General features: G+C 41.8%; 1 protein-coding gene across 2 annotated transcripts in view; it reads left to right on the forward strand.

Moving 5' to 3' along the window:
- Positions 1–370: 370 nt before the first annotated feature.
- Positions 371–26,555, forward strand: part of PROX1 (prospero homeobox 1) — a 72,107-nt gene continuing 45,922 nt past the window's right edge. The window contains exons 1-4 of one of the 2 annotated variants that reach the window (XM_063125575.1): positions 371–800; positions 10,113–11,907; positions 23,200–23,307; positions 25,224–25,361. In XM_063125575.1, coding sequence (XP_062981645.1) covers positions 10,180–11,907; positions 23,200–23,307; positions 25,224–25,361 — 1,974 coding nt within the window. In that variant the 5' untranslated portion in view covers positions 371–800; positions 10,113–10,179. The remainder of the gene's footprint in view (positions 801–10,112; positions 11,908–23,199; positions 23,308–25,223; positions 25,362–26,555) is intronic. The other variant, XM_063125576.1, reaches the window with a different exon arrangement.

Raw genomic sequence — 26,555 nt, forward strand, 5'->3', positions numbered from 1 at the left:
TCCGAACCGGGCACAGATGGTTGTGTCCAGTGCGCCCTCCCCCAAATTTGATGACAGAATCTCCTTCCCATCAGCAATGATGGGCAAGAGGGGTGGAGAAATGGGATGGAGGGAGGGAGTGGGAGAGACCGATCCAGTTCCAGTTCCTCCTCGTCCTCCACCTCCTCCTCCTTCCCCCCACCCCCACTCCCCCCTTCTCTCCCTCTCTCTTTCCTCCCAAGTTCTCCGCTCGCTATCCCCCTTGAATCCGAAGGAGCCTCCCGATTGGGCGCCGGGCCTGGCGCACGTCACTCAGACCGTGACGTGTAGTCTTCCTGTTTCCTTCAGCTGTGTCTTAAAGTAAATCTTGTTGTGGTGCGGAGCCCTCAGCTGAGCGAGGCTGCTCTGGCCGCCTGCAGAAATAATAGAACAATTACAGCCAGGGAGAGACGAGCGGCGCAGAAGAGCTGGGGCGTCCCCCCTCTGTTCTCTCTCTCCCTCTCTCCTTTCTCCCTCCCCTGCACACTCACTCGTTCTTTCTCTCTCTCTCTCTCTCTCTCTCTCTTACACACACACACACACACACGCAGCCTGGCACGCTCACTTTCACCCTCCGTTGGCCAATTACAATATTCATCAGCAGCAAGATATCAAGGCTGCCTGTGCGTTTGGGCCAGCGCGTGTGTTTCCCCTCCGTCTCTGTCTCTCTCGCCTTCTATCTCACCAGCAGGAGAAGGGAGGGGGAAGAGAGAGAGAGAGAGAGAGAGAGAGAGAGAGAGAGAGAGAGAAAGGGGGCTCAGTTTCATCGCCTTTGCAACTGAGTAAGTATCTGTCTTCTCTTCACTTCTCTCATTTTCTCTTTTTTATTATTATTATTTTGGAGGCGGGTGCTGGAGCTGGCGAGCGGGGTGTTCACACGGACTTGTTTGAAATGCTGGATCGAGTTGGGTATGGGGGGGGGCTTTTGGCTCGCTCGCTCTTTCCGAGGAACCCCCTACCCTCAAATCGCGTTCTTGCTGATTTCTCTTTCCCCCCCCCCCTCTCGCCCTCCACTCCAATTCTTCCGTGGGTTTGTGTAAACTCATACCCCGATAACGGGCTTTTTGATTCATCTAAAACAACTCCTGAGCTTCAGCGGAGCCATCACAATAGTTTGTCCCGTTGGAGGAAGAGGTTGGTGTGGGTGATGTCTTTTTTTGCCTTTTGATTTTCCTCCATGGACTTTCTTCTCTCTTTCCCCCTCCCTGTCCCTCCCCACGCCAAACCCCGCAGTCTTTTTTACTGATAATTGTTGTAGTCTATTTATTGCGGTTGTTTAAAAGATGGGGAAATGGTTGAGCTTTGTATGAATGTAGTCCTGAGGTTTCCTTCCTCCTCTTCCCTCCCCCCCCCCCTCATTCCCCTTTTAACTCCTGGTCTGGGCTTTCTTCTTTGTCTTGTTTATTAATCGCTGCCTTTCTTTTTGTCTCCTTCGATTTGCTTATCATTTGCATGTCCCTGACTTCTCTCTCTCTCCCTCTCTCCCTCTCTCTTCCTCCACACACACTTTTTTTTTTGTATCTGTAAATACACGGAAGGAGAAGAATCTTAAAACACACAGTCACACAGGCAAGTGGGGAAAGGCAGGAGTCTTTGAATACCCCCCCCTCGCCCTGATCAAGGCTGGGAAGAGTTGGAGAAATGGACTGAATAGGGGGTGCCTGAGTGGGTGGTGGACTGAAGGAGTGAACTGGAAGTTTTAGGCGTCAGGGCATTAGGGCTGGGGCGCTCTCCCTACTGGCTTTTCCTTGGAAGGGTGCTTCTCCTGAAATTAGTAGGCGTTTAGTTCCCAGTAAATATATCTGGGGTCGGAGAGGTGTGTGTGGAGTGGAGGTTAGAGAGAGGATCGCACCTCCTTTCTCCCAAATTAGAGTTATGTGTGTGCCTAAGAGGTCCTGTTTGCGAGTGTGTGTGTGTGTGTGTGCTTTCTCCCCTTCGGTTTTTGGAGATGCATTAGAAGTTGGTGACTAGCCTGCTTCGCTTTGCCATGCCTGTGCGGGTACATATGTGCCCCGGGTTGGATCATCCCGACTTTGCCCTGCTTAGAGTAGACTCACTGAAATCAATGGGACTGGAGTGAGTCACCATGGCTTACTTGTCCCATGTTTTTTTCAGTGGGTCTGCCCCAAGTCCGGCTTAAGTCTGGCTCGGACCCAACTGTTTTTTTCTTTTTCTTTTCTTTTTTTTTAAATGCTTCCTTCTGAATGAGGAGGAGTCGCCCCCTCCTCTCTCTTTCAACGCACAGCCGGCTTACTCTAGAGTCGCCCCATTGACTTGAACCGAAGTGCTTCAGAACTAACCGATCGTAGAAGGATCGGCGCGGGGGGAGGGGGGAGTGTCCGCGCTCTTGGACATGAGCTTCGGAGGGGGAAAGAGTCTTTTCGCCACACGGGGTAAACCCTCGTGGTGGTGATGGGACACTCCCCCCCTACCTCCCCCCCCCCCAATTTTTTAAAAGGCTTCCTGGCTACTTCGTGGAATTCTATCCACTCCGGCACAAACTCAATATGGCAACGCTCCTGCTCCCTTTCACCCCCCGGAGCGACGATCTCGCTGCCCTCCGAAAGCGTGCCCGCGGGCGCGCGTTGAAGTTTCAGCAGAAAAAGAACAAGAAAAAAAGGCCCGTAACGAAACCCAAAGTGGCGAAAGAAAAGTGTCCGTGAGAATGGAAGATCGCGCCTTAAAAGCCACGCACGGCAGGTGGGGATGGTGAACCGGGGGGGGGGGGGTGTCAGGCGAGCTTGGCACGGGAGAGAGCGACCAGTTGTAAAGCAGCGATCGAGCAGCAGTTTGGGCTATAAAGCAGTTGTAACAGCCCCCGGTGGCCTCTTCCAACAAGGGCGGGGTGGCGGCGCGCGCGCGCGGTTGGGGGGTGGGGGGCGAGTTGTTCGGGCGCTTCTCTTTTCTTTGCCTCCGCTTCGGCGAAGCTGTTGAAATGGTACAAGGGGAGCTTCGCTCCAAGTGCGCATGGGCAGCGCCAGACAGGTGTGCTGTGTCAAGAAAGACAGGTGCAAGTTTCTCTCCCTCTGTTGATCCTCAGCGCAACGACTGTTTATGAATTTATGGCGCTTTGTTCGGACATGGGCTCCTTCTTCCCTTGACTGTCGAATGGTTGGGGCAGCTCGTCTGGCGGCTAGAATCCCTTGGAAGCGTTGAGGGTTGTGGGGCAGGCAGGGGAGACCCCCAAACGGTCCCGAGCAGGGGGCAGAGGGGGGCTGGTTTGGTTTTGCTTTTTTTGTTTCATTGTAAGTTTCCGAGGCAGTACAGAAAAAGCAAGTTCAAATTCTGGCCCTCAGTTTTTGAAAACTGCCCAGCACTGCCTGATTCCTTGGAGATTTTGTTAAGTGACTTGCTATGGTGACTGCATGCGGCACTATCCCGTGTATGCTTATTTGGAAGGAAGCTTTGTGGATTTCAATGGGACCCGCTCCCAAATAAGTCCACACAGAACTGCATCCTGATGGTGCAGTCCCACATATATCTATCCAGAACTAAGTCCCTGAATGAAAGTGTAGATAGGTTTTCAGCCCAATGGCCTCTTTTGGTTAAAAGGGAGGGGGAAGGCATCTAAAACATCAGCTCATTATCTAGGAACCCAATCCAAGTTGGTTCCGAAATTAGCCCCATAGGTTTCAAACCCTTACTTCAAACTAAGTGCCCATAGTATTACAACCTAAAACTGCAAACCTAAGCATGTTTACCTGGGAATAACTCCTATTGAATTCTGTGGGGCTTGCTCCTCAGTAAATATGTGTAGGATTGGGCCTGTTTTCTTGGATCTTGGTTGTACCTTTCCCGTCTCCATTAAAAGCAGATTAGGTATAGTTTGACATGTGAACATGGGCTAGGCATGATCAAGGAACTTCAAGATACAGGGATAATGGGTATTTGAAGAAAAATGTAAATGGGCTATCAAATATTACATTTTTCTAGTATGTCAAAAATGAAATGCCCGAGTTTGTCTTTCATCCTCTTTTTCTCACCAGTGCACATTTCCAAAGTTGTGATTCTGTAGTCTGCATTTGAATATGCATACATAGAGGATGAACGTCTTTATGCATACGTATGAGAATTTGTCATTTGTTTGAGTTAATGTCATCTACTAGGTTAATGGAGGGTATGTGAAACACAGCCGTTAAACTATTACATTAAAAATGGAGAATGTTGTTTGGTGCTTGCTTCCATCACCTTGACAGGTCTCACAAGTTTGAAATTCATCTAGTTACTTGTAAATGGATTTGCATGTTGCTGCATGTCTCAGATTATCATTTCTTTTTTAAAATAAAATCTACCACAAAGTTTTTCATAGATTACATCCTGCAAGGCCTCTTTCCATAACATCGTTCATCGCTTTTTTCTTCCAAAGTTAACCTCTGATAAAAAAAAAAGAAGTGCTTGTTACAACTCCAAAGTAGACATTTAAGATGCTGAAGGAGTTGAACTTTTTTATTCATATTTTGTGCCAATTTGTATTATGCATCACACACACCGTTTGAACCAGCCCTCTATAATATGCAACTTTGCAACAGTTCAGCATTTAAAGGAGGCCTCTCTGTTACCACTGGGCCTTGTTTGAATGATCAGCTCAAAATTAAATTTCAGATTGCTGCATATTGCTCTTGATGGTTTCTGCAGGACCTTCCAGTGTACAAAGTGTTTGATGATGGATGCCTTAATTGTGCTCCACTGCAAAATGCTAAGTTATTTCCCTAAGTACTCTGCCTGGAGGTTCTATACCTTGGTTTGTTGTGGAGGGGGGTGGGGAGAGAATAGAACTACGAAAGTGTTGGAACTACAGATGGAATGCTGCAAGTGTTGATTTTCCTAGAGTGCGCTTCTTTTTCTAATGATATATTTAAACATTGGGTTGTAAGGCGAATTTGCTGGCACATTTGTGCTCTGCTGGGAAAGAATAGCCTTCTATGTATTGCTCATACAAATCCTTTATCTAGAGCTTGTGTAACCTGTGGATATATCCATGTGGGAGAGTGTCTCCCCCTCCCCCCCACCCCCCCACCCCCGAAAGCCAACAAACAAATAAGATACCAACCCCTTTTAGTCATCAAGACACTTTGTACCTTCTATATTATGTAGGAGTGAGAATGCTAAGTACCTCACAGTAGCTTTTTAGTACCTTGCCAGATCGGTCCCCATGTGCCCATGATGCTGAAGAGCAGTCTAATTTCTGTCTTTAACTAACGACTAGCATATATATATATATATATAGGTCCTTAATTATTTTTTACATAATGTCTTAAAATTTAAATGAAGCAAAAAAGTAGCAATCAATGCTAGAAATAACTATTAATTACATATGCTTTTAAATTCCTTCACAACATTTTAATTTGACTAGAGTGTATCATCATTCTGTCTTATGAACACTCAAGCCATCGCCGTTAGAGAAATGTGAATTTTACCTATTCCTTCTTTCTACTTCTTAGAAGGGCAGTAAAGTGACTGTAAACTTCCAAGTGAATCCTTGAAATGTAATGTTCTTAAATTTCACAATTTCCATGTGCTACTGTTACTGACTGCCGATCCTTAATCCATTTTGCCAAAACCATGTCCAGTTAGAACACTTTTACCACGCACGTATTTCTCCAAATAGACAGCTTCATTACATGTATATGCAATGCAAACCTATGGACACTGCAAAAGAAAGCATAGCTGGTTCTGAAAAAAGAACCATGTTTTGAACTTTGCAGGATGATTTTTTTCTTTGTCGTATTAGTTTTTTTTCTTATTATTATCAGCAGCTTTGATTTAGAAATTGTACTAGATAATTTGCTCCTCTTGGAGTGAATGATTTCATCTTCCAAAGTAAAAAAAAATGTTCAGCTTTAGTGACATCTAATTTAATGGTGACTTTTTCCTTAATCAATCTACTTTAGTTATATGGGAAAGCAACTTAACAGAAACAAGCAAAATCTATGCTGTACAAGGCGATTCCTTTGCAGCAAGCCCAGCGACGTTTCTTTAGGTTCCATTCTAAATACTTAACATGATGCATATCTAAGCAAGCTGATATGAAGGACTAAGGACTGGAACGCCTTCATATATGCATGATTTCCAAGAATTTGCATTGCACTTGTGAGCATCTAATCCTCTCCACAGATATTTTTGTATGCTATGTGTCATATATTTCCTACACTATCCATAACTTCCTCAGTGTATCAAACTTGAATATTTGGGGTAGTGAAAGTATGGAGGAGAGAAATGATTTATAGACAAGGAAGATGTGAGCTACAGTGCAGGGCATCACTAGAGGAGAACACAGTACTTCATTATGTACTGTAAGTCCGTAGGAGTTGTGAAAACGTGAAATTTGGTTCCTGCCACTCAGTACTTTTGAAAACTGAGCCCCTATCAATCCTGCATAATTGTAAGGCTCAAATAATAAAAGTTTGACTAAGACAGACCAGTCAAAAGTAAATTGTCATATACATGCAGTTCAAACTATTAAAATAATCAACAAAATGTATGTAAACAAGAATCAAACATGGAATTTAAATGACTTCTGGATTAACATTAAATCTGTGTTTCGAAACAGAAATACATTAGACTAAGAACAGTTCTTTCCTCTCTAAATTGGAAAGGAGTACACTCTATAATTCTATCACCAGCTCATCCTTCCTCATATTTTTTTCGCATATCCAGTAGGAAAGACTTCGTCATATCAAATGTGTGCACTCTTGCTGACTCAGAATCTCACATTCTGCTGGATGCAGGATTCTGTTTCTTTCAGGATGTCAATTCACGTTGGCATTTTTGAAATCAAAAGGTTGAGCCAGGGATGACATTCTTTATTGTAATAAAACATTATTGTTATTTAGGTTTAAAACGCCCAAAACACCTAAAAGAAAACCCCAACATCGAGAATTTATTTATATTTTTAGCAAAGTAGGAGGATAGTATGATGGTGTTAGGGTCAATGGGAGCAAAGGGCTAGAGCCCCAGGGAGCGTGAGGTGAGTAAAGGACTAACATATGTTACTCATGAGCAGTACTGCCTGCAGTCTGTTGAGGCAATGTAGACTTCACTCCTGGTGGCAGAACCGAATCAGGAAGTAGTTGTTAGCCAACATATTATGGAAAATGGCTTCCTTGGATTATGGCTCCATGGCAGTGACCCAGTGATCTCTCTTGATTCAACATTTCCCCAGTCAGAGCTTTGCAGATACACTCAGTAGGCCTTACTCTATCCTTGGTTGGAATATAGTCAAAGGGTAAAGAAGCTGGTGTAGTTGTTCAGACTTATAGTTCAGACTTATGACTGACTTAAAGATACAATTGAACCCAGTTAGGATGTACATACAGTTAGAATATTTGTCAGTTAAAATATATAAAATTAAGAAAAGCTGAAATGGACACTTGTCTAACACCAGTGCTTCTTTTATAGACAAAAGCAATAGCTCTTAGACTGCAATCCTATGTACTCAATCCTGTGAGTGAGTGCTGTTGAACACAGTGGGACCTGCTTCTGAGTAAACATGGACAGGATTGTACTGTTAATTCTTCCCGCCCCCTTTGCTGGTACCTTTACACCATTTCTAAAGCGTTTCAAATGTTCAACCCTGTTCTTAAAATCGTGAGCCATGTAGTAAAAACTCTCTATTAATGAGGCTTACACTGATGAAGAACTTTGAGAATAAAGCTGGCCATGATAAGGGAATTTAATCTGCTGTTGTAAATAGGCCGCAGTTCCAGTCTATTCAAACAACTGCACATTCCCCCTTTATTTATGGAAGTGATCACTCAGTTACAATTGACCTAGGAGAAAAAGAGATTTTTAGTTGTTAAGCTGAAATTTTAAGCTCCCATTACTATACATGGGAGAATAGAATGACACCTGCCCACTCCACAAAAGATTTGAATTGGTTCCACAATCTCAGGAAGTAAGTAGAACCTTGAGACTATTGCCACCTATTATCAGAATTTTGATTATCTGAATCTCCTGCTTATCCAGATTCCCAGTATATTTTCTACATGGATCCACAGAAATTATCATTCTATGTAAAGATCCCCCTGTATTTATCTGAACTTCTCTTTATGTAAATATTTTGTCTGCTAGGTTTTTAGATAAATTCTGGTCTATATAATCTGAAAATAATTAATTTCATCACAGATAATTAATTAGATACTTTTTAATTTTTGATGTAGAGAAGCTGGCTGTGGCAAAACTGGCTTCTTAGTTTGAATTCAATCAGAAATGCCTAATCAATAGTTTAATTTGTTTTCAAAATCCCAAGTGTGTGTTCTTAGAATTTGTGAATAAAAACACTAACTAATGTGATTGATGCTAGCTTTACAATATCCTTGAGAGGAATTCTACAGTGTTATTCTCTTTGGGATGTGAGAAACCCCAAGAAATGTAGATACACAACCCAGACCTTACATAAAAGCAAAATCTCTTAAGAGTTCATTTAGTTGGGTTGGATGCACAGCGTTCAAATAATCAAAATCAAGCAAACGTGTTTTTCATTCTTTAAAAAGACTTCTTGGCTGCTACTGCAGCACTTATATGCACTGGCTACTACACATTTGATTGTACAGATTATTTCATGCTGAAATTATGCTTATTTGCATGGGTAGTCATTCTTTAAAAGCTAGCCCCAGATGCAGTCCTAGGGAGCACATAGATGTTTTTACAGGTGAACCGAAACAGATGGGAACAGCTCCAAAAAGTCTGAATGCTGCCTTTGGCAAGATACCCTGTTATTGTGAAGATTGTGCTCTGTTAAGCAAACGTGAAGTTTAATATTAGATAAACACAGTATTGGGGGGGGGGGAATTAATTTTAACTTGGTATAGCTTTAAACATGAAGGCACCAGAAGGAGTCTGTAATTCCTCATGTGCAATGTGAGTTTAGCATCACTAGTTAATAAGTCACGAATGATGTCAAGAGGCTTTTATAAAATGCAAGGAAATGTGTTATCTGCCTTCTTTTTTTTTATTCTGTATTCCTGGGAAACAATGAGTGTTCCTATAAAAGAAAAGATATCTTCCTTTCTCACGCTGTTGATTGATGTTGCTTTCTTTCATCTATCCATATTTTTCTTCCAGTCTTGCTGTGTGTGTGTGTGTGTGTGCGCGCACTACAGGAAATAAGGTTCTGTGTATGTAAAATGTTGTATGTAAGAATGGCTTCACTAGGCACCTGAGGTATTATTTTTGGAAGCTATTGTAAAGGAGAGTGTCACAGTGCTGAAAATGCCTTGGTTCTGCTTCTGCAAACAACTTGGTGCCATATATCGTAGTTTATGAAATATGAAAATACCCCAATCATCAAGGGTGACAATTTTTGTTTTCCTCTTCCCCCCACCCTTCCCATTTTAGGACAACATTTTGGGATATAAAATGACACAATGGCTGTAATTTGTATAGGCTTGGGGATAATGGAAATACAGAATAATTTTCTACATATTGGTGAAAGCTCTATTTGTAAATATTGAGCACTTAAAAACAAAATGCAATTTTATCCCTAAAATAGTTTCCATAACTATTTCTGAGGTTATGGGCAACCCAAGCATTCAACACTATTATAAGAACTATTAAAATGTACCAGTACCCATGTAAAATTATGTAAAATTCCTGATGTTTGTCTTAAAACTGCTTTCACCCTTCTTTTTAGTTTGCAATAAGATTGACTTTTTTGTCCAAATTTCATGTGGCTGTCTTATTTAACTATAAGACCTACTGTCATCTTCTTTTGTAACATGTATCTCAATACTCTAAATTTAATCAATTGGTTGTCAGAGCCTAATCTACTATTTCTTCTGAAGATAAACAGTATCATTTTAGGCATTTGTGCAAGAGAATCATATATTACTGGTGCTTAAGCAGTTTTCCCTCCCTCTCTCTCTCTCTCTTTCCCTCTCTTCCTTTTTAAAAAAATCTTAATCCATCTTAAACCAGTGGAGCAGAAATATTTAAAAATGTTTCATTTCAAGCAGAGTGCATAATAAATTGCAATAATTGTAATGTGCCATAAATCCCAGAGCCTATGCATTTTGCATTTGATTCAGGATTGAGGTCAGGAAATTTGGAGAAATTTAAAGAAAATGATTCATCAGTCCTTTTGTTCTGTTGGCCAGGGTCCCAGGATTCTTGAGCTGTGCCCAGCTGACAAGCTTTTGAAGATGGCACAATAACAGTTCAGTGATGCCTGACCATGACAGCACAGCCCTCTTAAGCAGGCAGACCAAGAGAAGAAGAGTTGACATTGGAGTGAAAAGGACGGTAGGGACAGCATCTGCATTTTTTGCAAAGGCGAGAGCGTCGTTTTTTAGTGCCATGAATCCCCAAGGTTCAGAACAGGATGTTGAGTATTCAGTGGTGCAGCATGCAGATGGGGAGAAGTCAAATGTGCTCCGCAAGCTGCTGAAGAGGGCGAACTCGTATGAAGATGCCATGATGCCTTTTCCAGGAGCAACCATCATTTCCCAGCTGTTGAAAAATAACATGAACAAAAATGGTGGCACCGAGCCCAGTTTTCAAGCCAGTGGCCTCTCCAGCACAGGCTCCGAAGTGCACCAGGAGGATGTGTGCAGCAACTCTTCAAGAGACAGCCCCCAAGAGTGTCTTTCCCCTTTTGGCAGGCCTACGATGAACCAGTTTGAAATGGATCGCTTGTGCGATGAGCACCTGAGAGCCAAGCGTGCCCGGGTTGAGAATATCATTCGGGGGATGAGCCATTCCCCCAGCGTGGCATTAAGGGGCAATGAAAATGAGCGAGAGATGGCGCCGCAGTCTGTGAGTCCCCGAGAAAGTTACCGAGAAAATAAACGCAAGCAAAAGCTGCCTCAGCAGCAGCAGCAGAGTTTCCAGCAGCTGGTTTCAGCGAGGAAAGAGCAGAAGCGCGAGGAGCGCAGGCAGCTGAAGCAGCAGCTGGAGGACATGCAGAAACAGCTGCGGCAGCTGCAGGAGAAGTTTTACCAAATCTATGACAGCACAGATTCTGAAAACGACGAAGATGCTGGCAACCTGTCCGAAGACAGCCTGCGTTCCGAAATGCTGGATGCCAGAGCCAGGGATTCTGTGGGCAGGTCAGATAACGACATGTGTGAGTTGGACCCGGGGCAATTCATCGATCGCGCACGGGCCCTGATCAGGGAGCAGGAGATCGCCGAAAACAAGCCCCGGAAAGAAGGCCCCAAAGAGAAAGATCACGGCGGCCCTCCCTCTTTCCACCCAGAAGGCAAGCACCTGGCCGAGACGTTGAAGCAGGAGCTGAGCACTGCCATGTCTCAGGTGGTGGACACCGTGGTCAAGATTTTCTCTTCGAAACCTGCCCGCCAACTTCCTCAGGTCTTCCCACCTCTTCAGATCCCCCAAGCCAGATTTGCTGTCAACGGGGAGAACCACAACTTCCACACCGCCAACCAGCGCCTCCAGTGCTTTGGTGATGTCATCATTCCAAACCCACTCGACACCTTTGGCAATGTGCCACTGCCTAACTCTACAGACCAAACAGAAGCACTGCCCCTAGTTGTCCGCAAAAATTCATCTGACCAGTCTGCCTCTGCCCCTCCTCCTGGCAGCCACCACGCTGCTCTCCATCAGTCCCCGCTGTCCGCCGCACCAGGCTTCACCTCCTCATCTTTCCGCCACCCCTTTCCGCTGCCCCTTATGGCCTACCCATTTCAGAATCCGTTAGGCGCTCCTTCGGCCTCCTTTCCTGGGAAAGACAGAGCTTCCCCAGAATCCTTAGATTTAACGAGGGAGACCACAAGCCTGAGGACCAAGATGTCGTCGCATCACATGAACCATCACCCCTGTTCACCAGCACACCCGCCCAGCACCGCTGAAAGCCTCTCTATCTCTCTCATCAAGTCTGAGTGTGGTGACCTGCAAGATATTTCGGAAATCTCACCTTACTCGGGGAGTGCAATATCCTTTACAATACAAAGCCCGTATTTTGCATGGTTGATTTTCTCTTGTTTGGTCATGGGTAACTGAACAGTGTTGAAGGTGGGAGAGAAGGGGTAACATGACATGAACCTAATATCCATCGCCTCTAAACCTGGTATTTCTTGTTAAGATGAGAAATCTCATGCTGATAGTAAACTGTGCTTGATCACCAGTGGATCAAAACTACACATCTCCTGATGTGGTTTAAGGAGCTATTTGAAAGAGATTCTCTTCTCATGCTTCATTTCTTTCCTAAAACACTTGATTTAATGCATGATCTCTGTTGATTCTAGGGTGCTTCCCTTCTCAGACAACATTACTGAGGCCTTCATTGGGCATTTGTGGAGGGAACAAATTTGGATGGCACCCAGCAGCCCATTTTGAAACAGAGAGCTCATTTGACCCTGACTTTTGAGACAGATATTTTCCTGTCTCCTCTTAGCCTAGTTAACTTGTAATAGAAGCTATTGGCTTACCACAGATCAATAATCATGGGTAGTTTACTTTCCTATAATGTGAAGTCAACCTCTGCAAAAGGGAGGCCAGGTTTCAAGCTGAATCAGCACAAATGCCTGATAACCGCCTCTGTTGCCTGTGTGAATTGTCCAGTGGTTTGGAACTTTTATTTGTAAGTGGCCCCATGGCTATCTAAGCAGCTCTTGAGCTAGCCATGTAGCCACTAGTGAAGCATATAGCTCCATAGGAATATATAGTTCAATATTGTATTGAGCCAGGAGCAGGGAGGGAGGGGGCAGTAACCACATTGTCAGGTGCAGATTATGAATGTCCACAAGTTTTATTGGTTACTGCTTACAGAGGGCAGCCCGTTTTTGGCTAGTTCTCCAACCGAGCCTATAAGTTGGGGTGCCATTGGGAGTGGCAAGGGGTTGGGGCCCACCATGGTGTGAGCCCATAACCTAGGGCCTTCCTGCAACCTGGTTAGGTGGCAGGCATGCCAGCCCCTGAGCAGGATTGGTGCCTTGAAGCACTTTGGGGAGAGCACGATGTCCCAAGCCTCACTTCCCCTCAAATGGAACTGGCACAATGCCTGCGATAAAGTCGTGGCAAAGCATGTAAGTGATGGAGAATTTCTATGAGGAAGGGAAGAAACACGCAAGATCTAGTCCAATTGCCCAAGCAGGTAAAATTCCTTCCCAGGCCTGTCAGCCATAGCAGTGAAGAACATTGAAAACAGGGAGGCTGGGCAGGGAAGTCTCTGATTACAATGGCCTAATCTATGTGGGACCTCCTTATATGGTTCAGGAGCAGGCTGGAGAAGGAACTCTCCCTCACAGGCTCCACCCCTGGAAACTAAGCAGCACTGCTGATTAGCCCTTGGGGTTGCTCTCAGCCTGTAGTGTCACGGAAGGGAATCCGGGCTGCTTCCTTTTCCAGCCCCCCAGGGCAGTAGGGCAAACAGGCAGTGGTGTAGCAGAGCCAGAGATGCTTTTTTATTAGCAGGGACACTGTTCCCTCTGAGCTTAGCTGCAATCCTTATGGTAGCTGGGGAGAAATGCATTTCCCCAGCAACAATATATTGTTCCCTGTTGCAATTCAAATCAAAGTATTTGGGGGGGTGCCTTGGTCTTGAATGGGCAGTGAAGACCCATTCCCTTTACAAAAGACCTGCTTTTGGTGGTGGTGAAAAGTGCTGGAACTGGTTTTGTTGATACGGATTGACATGGTAGTCTGGATTTTTGGACGCTCCTTCTGGGATGAGTGTCTGCCCTTCACAATTGACCACTATACCACTGCAAACAGAGGCTCTAATAAGTGGAGAGCAGACTTGTCTTATTTTAAAACAAGAATGACCCTGTTCAGACAGCATGCTAAGTCATGGTGGTCAAGCATTTTGAGCTAAACATTATGGCTTAGTGTGTCATGTGAACCATTCCTAACTATAGTGGCTACTTAACTAGGGCTTAAACATACTCACTAAACATATTATTATTATTATTATTATTATTATTATTATTATTATTATTTATTTATATAGCACCATCAATGTACATGGTGCTGTACAGAGTAAAACAGTAAATAGCAAGACTCTGCCGCATAGGCTTACAATCTAATAAAATCATAGTAAAACAATAAGGAGGGGAAGAGAATGCAAACAGGTACAGGGTAGGGTAAGCAGGCACAGGGTAGGGTAAAACTAACAGTAGAAAGTAACAGTAGAAGTCTGCACAACATCAAGTTTTAAAAGCTTTAGGAAAAAGAAAAGTTTTTAGTTGAGCTTTAAAAGCTGTGGTTGAACTTGTAGTTCTCAAATGTTCTGGAAGAGCGTTCCAGGCGTAAGGGGCAGCAGAAGAGAATGGAAAATGGAAAATTTGCTGCAAAAGGGTTAGTGGCCTAACCATGTCTTAGCGTGTTGTCTGAACAGGCCCCCAAACTGTCCAATAATGAAACTCTAGAGATTATTTAGTCCCTTCCATTTTCCTCACCAGCATGGCTACAGTGATAAAAGTGTTTTCAGGCAATTTTTCAAGTTCTGGTGGTCACCAGCAGACAGTCACTGTAGCTAGATTTATGTTACTGGTGCTGTTTGGCAAGATATATCTAAGGATGCAGTCCTATACACACTCACTGAGAATAAATCTCATTTAAATTTGTGGGGCTTACTTCTATGTAGAAACATACAGAGCTGCACTGTTAGTTAATGAGATTTTAAACAAAACAAAACAAAATTTCAAATTAAAGCTGAAACAAATCTTCAAAATTCAGATTTTGATGCCAAACGTTTGACTTCAAATATTCAGAACTTGTAAGAAGACTTTTGTCTCTTGGGGGTGAGGGCCAAATTCATTTCAGATCGCCTGAGGATTTTAAAATAAATAAAAAGGAAGAAGATGATAATACTAATAATTTCCAAAAACAATCCCAGGGACAGTGAACTCTTTTTTTATTATTTATTTATTTATTTATTTATCAGATTTATATGCTGCTGCATAACGAAACTCTTTGTGAGGCTTACAATAATAGACATAAAAACCATTTCGATGCAAAATAAAACATTAAGTCGAAGTACGATCTGCTTATTTCAATGGGACTGAAATCTAAGTAGACATGTATAGGAACGTACTATAAACCCTAAAATTTAAAGCAACATACAATATGACAACAAAACAAAACTCACTGCAACCTAAAAATTCAACAGATAAGATTTTAAAACGGAGGGGCCCAGGCTTATCAATTATTTTAACAATGCCATTGCTGCACCCCAAAGAACAACTGATGCATTTGGGGAATCTCTGATTTATTTTTCAAGTGGGTAAAGAAAACTGACTCAAAACAAGATAAAGATACAGGTACGGCTGTATTTAAGCTACATCAAGTTCTCTTCCCAGCTACCCCTAACGCCCCCCCCCCCCAGTCCTGTTCTCGGCTCTTGTGCAGCTGCTGGGTATGCATGGTTAACCTCTGCTCAGCCATACACAGAAATCTTTTGTCCTAACATACAAAAAGCAAATCATTTGGCAAAGCTTGAGAGTACAATTAGATATAAGACTTCAGCTGGATTAATCTTATAGGGCATGTCTTCTTCTTTTCCCTCTACTCTTAAAAAAAAAAAGCACCACAATTTGAGAGCTTTAAATGACATTGGACAAAATATGCTGCTTGCTCCTTTCTCTCCCTCCCTCCCTCCCTCCCCGCCACCCTCTCACTCTTTATCATAAGAATACTTTTAAAAAACAAAACAAAGATGCATATATTTCCATGATGGTTTTGAATCATTGACATCCCAGCCTTATTCTGCATGTTTACTTAGAAGGAAGTTCTTTGGAATTCAGAGGGACTTTCTTCTTAGGAAGTGTGTTTAGGGTTGTAGCTATAATTCAATTGGATTATTTTTTTAAAAGAAAAAGTGGGGGGTGGGTTCATCCCATCCCTGCAGTCAACTATCTTTGGTTTTGATATAATGGGATGCATTTAGGTAAATTAAAATGCACCACTTTATAAAGAACACATAGAACCTGTCCTGAACAGATGGCTTGAAATAAAGGGGAAACTGATACCTTAACTTTAGTGAGTCCACTTGAGATTACAGTTGCATAAGAGAAAACTAAATGTAGCAAGTAACTACCCCTTCTTTGTGATACTCATGGGTGCAAATAGCAGCCCTACCCAAGATGTTGATGGACACTGATGAACCAAGCCTGCATCATGAACACTTTATATGTTCATATAAAGTTCATATATGTTCATATTCAGCATCATATGCAGAATAATTTGGTTTAGTCATAATATTTAAAAATATTATTTTTCCAGATTGGCTTTTTCTATTTTTTTTTTAAACACCACTAAAATTTGTTTGTTTTTTGTTTGTTTTTAAAAGAGCTTTATTTTAGGCAATTGATAGGAGGGAATGAAGTCTTGCTTTTCTAATCTCATCTTGCTCTCACAACTTATGTGTCCCAGGCCTTAGATGGTTTGGTATATGGAACCTTTCACCATTCATACACTGATTAAGACTTAAGAGGTGTCATCCTTCAATGGCATCTTTGAGTGTCATCCTTTCGGGTTATGAAGATTGAATTCAGGCTGCCTTGTGTTGAGACTGCACAAATGACAATTAGGTTAGCAGCCTCAACGGTAGCCTAGGAATTTCTTTCAAATACCAGAACTGAACTATCAGAACTTTCACATAAATTCCATTCCTGATTTCCTGAAACTTCATTTCAGGAACCTAATTTAGGTGGGGGAAATCATTTTGTTGTTGCTGTTGATAAACAATTGGAAGTTGGAAGCTCTTGCCAAATCATCCTGAGATCTTAGCAACGGATCTCGATCTATCTTCTTCTCATCCCTGGTGGCTTGTTTAATCCATGGTGAATGTGTGAAGCAGCCCAATGTCTTGTCCAGTATCTTTCCTGCCCTCCTCCACTCCTTAATTCACAGACACCCTTGGAACTGTAGGATCAATTCACACTGAACAACTTCTAAATCATTCCCATGATACGCAGAAATGCATTATCTAGGCAGTTCACTGATGCTCCTTGATGACCCAGTGGACTTTGGATTATGTATATGAGCTATTCACACAACATGTCTCCATGTATTTCTCATAGGAATCCATTAATGGGAGTCATCCCGTTCTGCAAATCAGCCAAGCAAGGGGAAAAGATCCCACTCTAGGTCTATAAGTGTGCAGAGCCTGAGTGGAAAGAGGGATTAGTTGTTAAGAAACCAGATAACTAGCAGTGATGGACTTCATTCCAATGTCTTCCTGATGGCCATTGTAGAATCCTAAATGCAAATCTCTAATGCATAAGCAGGAAGTGTTTGTAACTTAATCCATGAAAATGACTTTCATGGATTAAATTACTTCCAAATAAAATGCATCTAAAGTATAAACTGTTAGTATAACCTTGATTCTCTCCATTGGCACTGATGGAGTCCTTTTATATAATCATTCCTGATGGGCTTCAGTGGGGCACTTTACTGATATAAGTAGCATCAGAATTGTGTCCTTAGTACTTTTGGAACTAATGTCGCATGTAGTTTCTGTTTTGTTGTCAAAAATTAATATAAATAATAATGATAATATTTTTGTATAGTGCTTTCAAGTTTCAAAGTGCTTTGCATACACTAAGTAATTGTAATCCTTACAACAACCCGTTAAGGTAAGTAAATATTATTATCTCCCCTATAGCAGATGGCCTGCCTTAGGCCACCTAGTGGGTTCATGGTCGAGGTGAGATTTGAATCAGGGATGTCCTGATTCATTGCTCATTCTTTTAGCCATAGTGCTATACCAGCTCTCTGCAGTCTCTCTGTGTTCTTTGCCTTTCTCATTTTCAGCTATTGCCATTACACAAAACAGACCCTCCTACACTCTACCACCATACCACCATTGCCACTTTAAAATTAATCATTAATTTTGTTTTCCGCTTCTTTTCCTGTTGCTACAACAGCCCTATTCAACTGACAGATCTGGGGATATGAATACATGGATGGAAGGTGTTCCCCCCTATACGTTCATGCGCACACACAACCCCTGCCCACATAGATTTGAAACTTTGAACAGAATCTGCATGTATACAGATTGTCCATACACAAGCTCTGTCTATATAATCAGGGTTAGGAGACAATCCTATCACCAGCACCACTGTCCATGCATTCATACCTTCAGATGCATCACATGGGCAGGGATATAAATTCTCTGATTTCCCTGCTGGCATTCCAATCCCAAATACATTGGCCCTAAAATAGGAGAGTGCTTTGCCTGTATAATTCGACCCACCATCCAAAACCAGGGCATTGATAACCTGCTGTCTTTGTTGTTGCCTGCCTGGGATCGCCAAAACCGGGTGTTGTCCAAGACCTAACAGACCCCAACATGTCGCTGCAGCATCACAACTTGTGCATGGTTGCTTTAGAGTAACACAGGAAGTTTTCTAACTTTCTGTAGCCAACAGTCAGACTCAGCTAGAGCAACTTACATGGGACTCCCAGTTGTCCCCTTTGCTTCACCATCGGCACAGAGAAATTAGTGCTCCCAATCCATTTGATGGGCCTATTTGTATAATACAGTTAAAGGCTTTTTAAAAAAACATGAACAAACATGCTGTACAAAGAAGCCCACAGTCTTATTCATCAGAGCATCTTGCAGACCCCTGTTTTGGTGCTGGCTGCAAACATCTTTTTAATGCTATTGTATTTCTGCTGGGGCCACCACTACTTCTAGAATATGCAACCATTTTATTTTTCTAGCAGCTGCCCATTTGTCTGTGCTTATCGAGAATTCGTCGTAGGCAAAACCAAATGGGAGAGCGGCATGTGAAGGTCTATTTTTCTTGACCAGGTTTTTTGTTTTTTGTTCCTCTTTATTTCGCATGGCTGAATATTCATATAGAAAGCATCTTTCTTAAGAGCAGCAGTTCTTCCCGTTGGAACAGAAAGCAACATCTGTTTCCTTGGAGAATCCATCCAGGATAAGAACACAAGCCTAGCAGGATAAGAAGCATAGCCAAGTCCAGGTTTTGGTAGCAAGAGCCCTTCCTGGGTTTTTTTGTTTTTGTTTTTGTTTGTTTGTTTAGCTTTGCTGTCCAAATACATCGTGCTTTTCTTGTACGAGGCATCTAACCATTATCCTCCTTGTTTGAGGGTGAAGGGAGAGAGTTAATGTTTGTATGCCGCATTAAACAAGATGAGAAGATGCACCTGCATCATGAGTTCCTGCCTCATCCACGAATGTATTGTATGCCTTTGCAAACTAAATACGTTTAATCAAATATTTAAGTTTTTTTTTATTATTCAAATCGCAAAAGAAACAGTCAGTCAATTGTTTTTCTGCATGATCTTCCTTGTCAGGCACCCTCTTTGCATCTCAAGAAAAATAGCCTTGTTCAGCCTCAGGGCATTTGCATAGAGAATATTGAAGCACAACAATATGGGTTTGGCTTTTTCTTGGTGTAATGGATTAAGATTGTCTTCCCAGGTGAAGACTGTCCCCTCCCTCTCTCTCTCTCTTTCCAGAAAGGTAGTCTTCAAAAATACGCAGAACTTTTAAAGTCAGAGGGACAATTCCTGACCAAGCTGAGGCTGTTTCTTCAGCGTGCTGTGTGGGCAAACAATGCTTAATGAATGACAGCATTTTGATCAGAGCTGTGTGTGTTTTTTCTGACCCAAAACAAAATGCAAGCTTACGATACAGCATGCACTGCTCTTTGACTCAAGTGAGGGGAGCTTGAGTTCAGTGGGCGGGGGGGGGGGGGCATATAATTAATCCAAATTTGGAGATACATTGAGAGAAGCAGGTAATGTATATTGGAAGCACCTCTCTGCTCTGAAAATCCCTATTTATTCGACAGGTACCCAGGGCTATGGAACAAACAAACAAAAACCCATAGGAGGATTTCAAAGAGGAAAGGATAATAATAATAATAATAATAATAATGATGATGATGTCTCTTTCTAGAACAATTCTGACAAGGATGCTTCCAGGTCAGATAAAATCTGTCTGTTTAATGCCCTCTGCCCCACCCCACAAACATCTCAAATCAGTAGGAAGAATCTATATTTTATTCCTATATAAATGGAAACCATGAGCTGAAAAAGCATACACGTATAACATGTGTGTCTTCTTCCTTTATCATCTCCCATCTTCCTGTTCCTTACGTCTCCCTTTCTGCTGCTGCTACCGCTGTTGTTTTTAAGCAGAGCTACATTATGCTTTGTAAATTGATAACACTCAGATTCTCAGGTTGTTTGAACACTGTTTTAGGTTCAGCTGCAGTACACAATTTCTCTGATCTTTTATGTTCCTGAGCAGATGTCTTTCATTAATTTATGGATTTATCATCTTTTCTTTTCTTTTGCCCTCTTCTCGCTCTCCCCCCCCTTCTCTTTTTTTTTACACCTGGCAGCTGGCTCAAGTTTCGGCAGTTATTGTCTATTTTGCATTACACATAGAATTGAATGTCATCTGTCTTCACAAAGCTATGGGGAAGAGTACAGAGGCAACTCTCATCAGCTGTTGGGGCAGAGCCTGTTTGCGTTTTATTTGCCTTCTCCTACTCCTCCCTCCCCTCCACCGCCACCGCTTTTCCTACCTCTTCCCCACCCCCCACCCTTTTTTACCTCCTTAATATTTATTTGTGCTCATTTTCTTTCCTGGCCTTGAATGGAGCTTAGCTCGTGTTCAGTACAGCTGTATGTTTACTGAATCTATTCCATCATGAGTCATTGTGCGTGTGTAAGTATCCTGGAAACAGCTAGTGCTTTCTTGGAAGAACGGTTGCTTTTCAGCACAAGCACTTAAAAAAAGAAAATTAACCAATTGGTCAGCTCAGTTTTAACAAGGGGGGTCATCTCACTACTTGCCCCTTAAGTGTTTTGTTATCTATTTTTAATAGTTGCTATTAAGGATGCTTTTTAGCAATAATCTAATTTTTGAAACAAAGCATCGGGTGTGTGTGGTGGTGGGGGAGAGAGTATATTAAACTTGCATAGGCAAGGTTTTTGGGGGGGAGCGAAAGAAAGCTTCTACAAATTTAAGTTTGAAATGATCATACAATACATATTTTGCAGGGTAGGAACTGAGAGCTGGAGCAAATCTTGTGGATAGTGTGATGGATTATCTTGTGCAGCCAGGAAGTGTGTTAGCTGACCTTGGGCCAATCATCAACATCCCTCTATCTAACCTACCATGCAGGGTTGTTGTGAGAATAAACCATCCGCACCATTCTGAGCTCCTTGCAGGAAGGGTAGGATACCAGAATAAATGAAAACAATAAACGTAATAGCTGTGGTTAATAATCAGGGATCTCTCCTGGCAGTGCTTCCTAAAATCAATGACAACTCTGCAAGAGAGCCTCCATTTTCTTCTGTGACTCCCATTTGTTTCAATGGGACCTGCATAGGAGAAGTTCCCAAGAAATCGCATCCACTATTCTTAGGTTAACTGCTTCATAATGATCCATTATGAATGCTTAGGGTTTTCTGACAGAGGATTTAGGGTGTCAATGTATTTGTGTGTGTAAACAGGCTCCACCAGCACAATTACATAACAAAATAGATTTCTGTCGGAGAAGTTTTGACTTGTCTCAAACACTTATTGCTATGCAATAGGTGACAGCTTGCTACTATTATTTCACTTATGCATTTTGACAGATGGCAGTGCGGAGTGTAATGCTCTTTTAGACTTCTCTATCAGTCTAATGGAGGTAACTGGAGGTTCTTTCAACTCTTCTCTTGGCACAAGAAGTATGTCAGTCATAAATTATCTTCTTTGTAATCATTAAGCATCTAAAACAAAACAAAAAATGCAAGTTCAGCTGAGCAGTTTGCAGGGCGCTTACATAAATTAAGAGCTTTAAACCATAACGTTTTCTGTATCCTTTTAGCATTAAAACTAAACCATTTTTCAGCTTCTTGTGTTTAAAAATAAACACATCTTCCCCTTCCTCCCCCTTATGAACAAATTTTTAGAGCTACTATTGGAGACATGAAATCTATTAAAAAGAGTTGTTTCCCAAACAGCAATCCAACAGCAGTTCTAAAGAAATTGGGATGTACCTCTCATGGTGCTTGACATGTCTGGTCTTTTATATATTTCCACCATGCTGTTAGGTCGAGGTGCTTCAGTTTCTGGATCGCTTTGAACTTGTGTGACCTTTCTCCAACGTAACCCATGTTATTTAATAATTGGTATGTATGTTGACTGTCTTTAAGGGAAACAGCCCTCAAAGAAACTACTGGGAGCTCTCTTAATTGACCTTGTAGGGGCCACATTGATTTTTGTCACGTGCATCTTCATTTCTGATGAATTATAAAGCCATTAATTTGCAGAGGAAATGGCAGGGCCAGCCTGCTGCACAGATGTGACCAAAATGGCCCTAGCAAACAGTACACAAAAGAGTGCCAAGCAGCCGGGGAAGGGGGGGTGAAAACCCACTTGAACGCCTGGATTGTTATGGTTAGCTTCACATTCCCTTGGGAACTCTTCTGGTTGTTTCTGTTTACAGACCTGAAAGGTAATGATCTTTGCAGGATAAATAGATCTCCTTGCAGGGTAAGTGACCACATACAGATCAGCTTATTTCTCCTTATTGGTATTTGTTAGCCCCAATTCCTCTGCCATGCTTAGAGGGGGGATAATTCATAAGGCAAAGGCAGTTAGGTTGGGTTGAGTTTTGGGGGGTTGTTGTTTTTTAACTATGAGAGTGATTTTTTAAAATCCTTTTCATATTTTTGAGCAGTTGGAGTACTAGGATTGTTCCCCTGCCTCCAAAAGTTGAAGAATGAAGTGCAGTTTACTATATGCAGTGAACATAATTTCTATCTGTACTGTTAGCATAATTTGATATAAGAATGATGCTGAAGCAAGAATGCATGAAATTGTAACTGCAAAATGGAGGGGGGGTCTTATTCTTAGATTCATGTGCCTTACATATTTGTTTCCTTAGCAACAAGTGAGCACATATGCAGTGTGCAAACCTCACACCTGCAAAATTTCTGCCACCAAGTCTGAAGAAACAAGATGCCCAATCCGATACATATTTACCTGGGAGTAAGTTCTGCTGTGTTCAATGGGAATTGTTCCCAAGAAAGTGTGCATAGGATTGGAGCTTGAGTTCTCTAAGTGATGCACCCTCACACATCCAATTTCTTCCTTCCTAAGTAACTGCAGCTCCAAGGAGCTGCAAATTGAATGTTAATTTGTTGGTCAACCCTAGAAACATTCTTCTTCCAAAGGACTTTGCTAGTCCTGAATATCGAGAAGCAGCTTTCATGCAAAGCATTTTTCCTTAACTAATTTCATCCTACATGCAGGAAGGTTTGTCGCCTAACCACTTGAAAAAGGCCAAGCTCATGTTCTTTTATACCCGGTACCCAAGTTCCAATATGCTGAAAACGTACTTCTCAGATGTAAAGGTAGGAAAAGCCCTCTTATTTCTCTCTCTCTCCCCTTGTCTTGATTGCATGTTTGAACATCCTGAATGCCTATTTAATTTTAATTTGATTTTACTAATAATATATCTTGGCAAATTCTTATTAACTTTTTTTTTTGTAATGAAGCTATCTTAAGATCTGTGTTTGATTGTTTTTAAATTACATTTTCTCTTTCTTTTTATTCTATTTATCTCTCTCCCCCGCCATCCACAGCCACAACGTGAACTTTTTCAAAAAAAAAAAAAAAAAAATCACAGTAATTTTTTAACACAATTGGATGGCATGGTTTTGCATCTGTGAATTTCTACTGGTGGCATTAGCGTACCATCCAAGAGCATTTTGGAGAGCAGTTTGAAAGTGCTCCTTCAATTGTTCCATTGCAGGCGTGTTCCTCATATCCCGCTTACATTAGTGCCCACTGTTGAGACCCCTTTTTCTTTCCATGAAAAAAGAAATGCTACATTGAAATTCTCCGTGCAGTAGCTGCTTAAAAACAAAAGTGATGATTGTCTCTTATTTACAACTTAATTTGTTGTTGATGCAGAGTACACTGAACATAAGGAGGATGAATAAACTGACAGATTCAGGCCACATTATTCAAATGAGGATATGAAAGCTGTCGACGTACAGCTGCATCCTCCCCTCATTCTACAGAATATTGGGACCTCCTGATTTTTTTCCCTAAAGTAATTGTTCCTTCACATCAACTTGATTTTTTTGTGTTAATCATCTAAGGTTTTTGTTTTGTTTGGTTTTTTTTGTTTTTTGAAGAAAAAAAAACCACCCTAGTTTGGGTTCCAATTATTATAATGACATACATGGTATCATTTTGTAAGCCTTTAAAAGTAAACATCAGATTAGTTTAAATTTGCTGTGTTAAAATTGTTCTCATCCTGTCTTTTTTTTCCTTTTCCTGCCACCCCAACACCCCACCCACAAACTTTAACTGTATTCCCATCCTCCCACCCCTTGAGGAGAGTACATTTCTGCTTAGGGGGCTGTTTTATGTTGGTCTCCTTCTGTGAATGAACACATTAGTTATATTTCTTCTCACTTTTCCATTTTTTTATGTTGTCTTCTGAAGTATTTTATTAAATGCCTTTTACTGTCTTTACACCTTTTTTTTTTAAAAAAAAAGTTGGTCTTTTGCATTGTATTAAGTGGTTTCTATTTAATAATGTGTCAACACAAACTTGGTGTTTAATTTATACAACCTCACCAACCTTACCACCCTATTGTTTATAATACCTGAGTTTGACATACTTTTTCCATCTCATTCTTTGTGCTATGTACGTATGTGGGTGGTGGTGGGGTTTTCTCCCCCATTTTGGTTTTGGTTTTGGTTTTGCATGGTACACACGTTCAACATATTCTGTCCAACTAACTAGAGTTTCTGGAGAAACCGGTTTTTGCGGGCTGTGTTAATGCTTTGAAAACCTGTTTGACCAGAAAGCCAAAAAGAGAAGTGAGCGTGGGGCGGTGGGGAAATGAATGTGTGTACTGTTGTCAATGACTGCTCTTTCATGGGCTTGCCAAGTCTCTGAAAAATATATCATCCATTCGTGGCCTATGCCTGGTTAAATAACCTGCTCTGAATGGGCCTAGGAAAAGCCGTGCTTCTACGGCACTATTACCTGCAAGGCAACAATGCACAGGATTGCTGTGGAGACTTTGGAGCCATTGACGCAGTTTGACCACAGTATGGCTTGAGAGTATCTCATGAGGGGTTCTCTTCTCTAGTGGATGCTTTAATGCAAGCAGCTGTACCCAAAAAAAGTCTCTCTAGTATTTAGTGCCTGTTGTCTTTTTCAGCATGTGACAACCGAACTCGGTCTTCTTACGATGTTGCCAAGTTAATCTGAACTATTTTGATGTTATGCCACCTTATATTTATATAGCATCATTCATCCAGAAGAAGCCCAAAGTGCTTTACAAACAGCCAATATAGGGATCATTCACCCACCACTGAAAGGCAGCCACTTCCGTGGTGGAAGGCAACAGCCATTCGGGGTCAGCAACATCACACACCAGTAGATGTAAATATTAGATACATTCCTCTTTTCTTGGGGAGTGGGTTGGGAGGTGGGTTTCCACGTTGATACTTTGGAATGTTTGATTTCATGTAATGGTCAGCTTCTCCTTTGACTTGTGCTGCAGATTTTATTGGACTGACCATGTGACAAGGGTTGGGTTAACGTTTATGTGAGGCAAGCTAGAGAGTAAAACTTTGTGGGAATTGTGTACATCATTCTCTGTTTGTGTGTGTGGTGTCTTTTTGGGCTCCTTTTTAAATTCGTTAGTTCTGAACATGGAAGATGGTTCCTTATCTCAAAAGGTTATAGAAATGTCCACTTTCTCAGCTAGAGAAAAACTTAGAATTCCAGTAGCATGATGGAATGAGGAACTCAGTAATATTGAACAGCAGCTAAGGTGTGAGATATAAGTGATTGGGTGCTCCTGGATCACACCATTGGCCTTCCTAGCCCAGTGTGGTTAGGTCTGACTAACAATGACTCCACAATGCTGAGTTGGGGAACCTGAGCTCCTCCAGTTGTTGCTGACCCCTGACCATGCTAGCAAGGGCTGATGGGAGTTTGAGTTCAACAACATCTGGAGCACCACTTGTTCCCCACTCAGGCTATAAGATCTCAGAGGTTGTTCTTTCTGAGCCCTGGTACCTGAGATCCTTCAAATGGACTTTTCAAGGGTTGAACCTGGGTTCTTTTGTGGGTATGCCATGCAAAGTTGTCAGGCACAGGACAGAGTGGGTTGGTGTGAGGAGGAGTACTTTGCACATAGGTGAGGGACTGACAGGTGAACCTGCAGATGGCTTTTGAGTAGATCTTCCAGTGTGTATGAAAGTAGATTTGATCATTTAATTTATAAGAGAAGAGTGAGACCCAATTTATGGTTTGACTCAGAGTGCCTGTTTCCTTTCTCCTGGGCCTGAGCAGTTAACAAAACTTATTTTGATGCAGCAGTCTCCATTCACAGCAAATCCTCTGGCTCAAGACACATTTTATAGTATGTCAAACCCATATTAAATAGTGTTAATTTAAAAAAAACAATTTAAAGATTAGTAGAAGTATTGTTTTAAAAACATTAAAATTATTACAATTGATCTTCTAATCTTTTTTAAAAAATCATTCTAAACGCTATATCAGCAAAATATTATAGATTACAACATGCAGTCTTCTAGGTCATACCTGCTGAACAAGCATTTGGAGTTG

This window comes from Elgaria multicarinata, chromosome 4 (genome assembly GCF_023053635.1).
Source record: "Elgaria multicarinata webbii isolate HBS135686 ecotype San Diego chromosome 4, rElgMul1.1.pri, whole genome shotgun sequence".
NCBI lineage: Eukaryota > Metazoa > Chordata > Lepidosauria > Squamata > Anguidae > Elgaria > Elgaria multicarinata.